The 4,000-nt window shown below is 34.7% G+C and overlaps 1 protein-coding gene across 1 annotated transcript; it reads left to right on the top strand.

Moving 5' to 3' along the window:
* Nucleotides 1–726: 726 nt before the first annotated feature.
* LOC106101604 (zinc finger protein OZF-like) lies at nucleotides 727–2,832 on the top strand. The gene has a single exon (XM_013280892.1). It carries the CDS (start codon nucleotides 845–847, stop codon nucleotides 2,279–2,281), a length of 1,437 nt encoding a protein of 478 aa, XP_013136346.1. The 5' UTR covers nucleotides 727–844; the 3' UTR covers nucleotides 2,282–2,832.
* The last annotated feature ends 1,168 nt before the right edge of the window (nucleotides 2,833–4,000 follow it).

Raw genomic sequence — 4,000 nt, 5'->3', positions numbered from 1 at the left:
ATTCACTCGACCTCCCTGTTTTATTTCCAAACACTTAACTTTTCCATTTTGCTTTTTACTGTTTTAATGAACTCGGCTTGTTTCTTTTCTACATTTTAAGCACTGTGTATCTTGACTGTGATAGAGAACAATGAAGTAAACTTCCAATATATATATATAAAATATGCAAACGTTTTGAAATAAATCATATTCAATTCAAATGTTGTTTATTTTCTACTCAAATATGTATTTTACATGCATTTCGATTGACATTGTAAGAAGATTTTGATGAACAGTTGAACAAAGCCAGAACCTAATTTGAAAATAACATTACCTTGTCTGCAACAGCATCAGGGTGCACAATCTCAGTATGTTACAAAGTACTCTGTGAACAGCATCAAAAACGTCTCTAAAGCTCTAAAGCTTTGGATTTAGAGCGGTTGTTGATTATTTTTCATTTCTTTGTTAAATTTAAATTCGATTATTGAATAAATGCGAGTTTATGTTTTTAAGGAGAATATTAAAGCAATGTGAACCGGTTTTAAAATGTTAGAAACAAACTCAGTCAGGCACATTGGTTACTTGCAATTTATTTCATAAATTTCGTCGTTCATATTTTTGTCGTTTTATAAGATTTTTAAACCTTTAAAATTTTGTATCCAATGCTTTTGCATTTAGAGTTTTTACTCTTTAAAGAAAACTATATAAAAAAAAACTAGAATTGACAGTTGTCAAATAATGGTTATGGCGGTTTTGTTGACTACTTTATGAATATCGTAAAATACGACAAAATAATCGATTACTTGTTAGTCAATTCGTTTCAGAAGAAAATTGGATGCAATAAATGTGATTAACTTATATTAGTATGGATTTAAATTTGTGTAGAGTGTGTTTAGATAAGTCCGCAACCATTTCTGTATTTAGTAAAGAAAATGGTATTCAATACAGTGCTAAAATAATGCGATGCGTCAATATAAACATTAATGAAGAAGATGGATTACCAACAATGTTATGTTTTAATTGTATTACTGAGCTATCTGTATGCTACCAATTTGTGCAAAAATGTGAAGCGACCGACACAACTTTACGGTCATTATCCAATGACTATTTCAGCGAAATGCAAACAAAAAACGAAGTAGAAGTTAAGATTGAAAATGTTAAAAACGAATTCGAACATGACCTTGATATGTCAGATGCGGCTTCTGAACATTTGCAAAACATTGAGAAAAAGCAGGTTAAAAGGAGAGAACGAAAAAAGTTTAAAAAGAAGGTGCGAAGAACCAAAGCTGCACCTATACAATGTGTTATTTGTGGTCTGCTTGCAATAAGCCCATCGGCGATGCAAAATCATATGCGCATCCACACTGGTGAGAAACCATTCGATTGCTCGTTTTGCGAAGCTAAGTTCCGTACCAAAGGTGCTATGAAGCGGCACGTCGACACCTACCACTGCGAGCGCGAAAGAAAATTTACTTGTGAAACGTGCGGCAATAGCTTTTTTAGAAAAAATGATATCATCACACACATGAGAGTTCACTCCGGAGAGAGACCTTACGTCTGTCCATTCTGCTCGCAGCGCTTCCGGCAGGCAGCGTCTTTGATACGACACAAGCGCACGCACACAGGTGAAAAGCCTTATTCTTGTCCAATATGTGATAAGAAATTTGCTGACAAAAATCTAGTCAGGAAACATCAAAGTGTGCACAGTGAGGAGAGGAACTTCAGCTGCCATCTGTGTAACAAGTGCATGAAATCAAAGACTGCACTGAATGCGCACCTGAATTTGCATACAAACGAAAAACAGAACATTTGCAGTTTTTGTGGCATGGCCTTTGCAATGAAAGGCAACTTGCAGACGCACATACGACGAGTGCACTCTGAGAAGTCAGGGCAGTGCAATATTTGTTTGAAGACATTTTCGAACCTTGAGGTACATATGCGTAAACACACGGGTGAAAAGCCTTTCACCTGTGGCTTGTGTAATGCAGCATTTGGAGTAAAACGGAGTCTTGCTCACCATATTATGTTTAAGCATGAGAATGCTGAAAAATTCAAGTGTTCTATAGGTGATTGCACCAAAACATTCCCCACGGCCACCATGCTGGAGTTCCACTTGCTAAAGCAGCACACAAACCACACTCCATACATCTGCCAGTATTGTTCCCGGGGTTTCTTCCGCACAAGTGATCTCTCCAGACATCTTAGAGTTAGCCATATTGACACACAAATTAAGCCAATATCTTTAAAACCTTTAGTTGTGAAGCCGTGCACTTTGCAATACCCACTTCCAAATATCATGTAAAACTAATAATACATACAATACTATACAACTTAAGATGTAGTTCTTTTAATATGTCAAATACTGAAATCCATCATGATATCACATATTGTGAATATATTGTAAATTAAATTGACACATTTTATTTAAATTTTTATAGGAAATTAAGTATACAACACATATTTTGGCCATTCCTTTTTGAAGAATTGATTCTGAATAAAAATTAGAACTTAGATAAATATAATTAAACCAGTGTTTTTATCTTATGTGTATCTTTAAGATGTCTTTTTTCTTAATTAATATATACAATTTATATTTATTCAGTATGTAAGTTTGTTCTTTAAAAAATTAGTGATTCTAATTGTACTAGTCATTAAGAGTTATTTGAAAGACTGAAAACCATGTTTGGCTTAAGTTACTTCTATTGTAAAATTACTTAAAAAAATGTCTTTAAACTTTCACATGGTAGTGAGCCTCAGCGCAACATGAGCCTTCTAATGTAATTCAAACTTGTGCATCTAGTCAGCACCATGAAGTAAAGACAATCAATATTAACAATAAAGTATTTTTACTTTACAAACTATTTCATTTTAATAATACCCACATTTGTGAATCAACACCAGAGAGAATAATTTTTGGAAGGTTTATATATTTTATTTATTGAGATAAACTAACAGGACAAAGTTATGAAATACACATTTTTACACAGTACAATAAGTAACATGCAGATAATTTGTCCTAATTATAGGTTTACACGACATACATAGAAAAACAACAGTAGACAGATATATTTTATTTTTCTTTTTGAATGTTCAAAACTTTGATATTACTATTTTCCTAAATATTGGAATAAACTATATAACGAGAAAACCTATAGATGCCGCGCTGCACGACCACTCATTTAATCCTATGTTTAATTGACCATATCTCGTAACTATTCATCTGTTAGTAAAATTGATGTTTCGCCTTGCCGATTCCTGGAGCCTTGCATAGATAATAAACACATAATTACAATGAGTGCATTAGGAACCGTACATACATAGGTTCGCAATGAATGTGCATTCAGTTTTTAATTGTTGCATTGTCTCACCGATTGGTACGCAATTGACAAATTCATAATGAATGAATGAATGCTTAGAGCGCGCGAAGTTATTTGAAAACAAATAACCGTTTATTGTAAATACATAAATGATGGCCAGAAGATAATATTCCACCAAGAGCGCAAAAAATAACATTTTTCCAACTTAAAATAAGTGAAAAGAAAACAATATGTCACTTGGATAATTTAGGAACTGATACAGAATAAACTAAAAATGCCATGTTGTTAGGTAAATTTATAAATCTAGTGAAATATATTTTACTATAAGATATAGCCAATGGATAAATAGTTTTGCCAACATTTTGAATGTATAGACCCCAGGTGTCGTGTCCTGCGCAAGAGTAATTAAAGCTATTAATTAAAGGAATGATCTATCAGTGACGCATGACTTCGTCCAACAGGTCCCAAACAACCCCATCCTGTCCAACTGTCGGCTCCCTCCCAAAACCAACGGCGCGTAAATCCGCGCTCGAATTTCAAACGCAGCGCGCGGTCGTCGGTAACAATGCCGTCGTGTCGGTAAAGCGGCACCAGGTGTTGTAATCCTTTCTCTTTTCTACAGGTAACTTGGAGCCTCTCACTCTCGCGCCAATTAGTCGAGAGGTGATACGAGAGGCCGTTAGCCCGCGGCCGGCCGACGCGAC

Source organism: Papilio polytes, unplaced genomic scaffold, assembly GCF_000836215.1.
Source record: "Papilio polytes unplaced genomic scaffold, Ppol_1.0 DF823980.1, whole genome shotgun sequence".
Taxonomy (NCBI): Eukaryota; Metazoa; Arthropoda; class Insecta; order Lepidoptera; family Papilionidae; genus Papilio; species Papilio polytes.
Note: the sequence above shows the minus strand (reverse complement) of the source record. Positions and strands in the feature narration are given on the sequence as shown.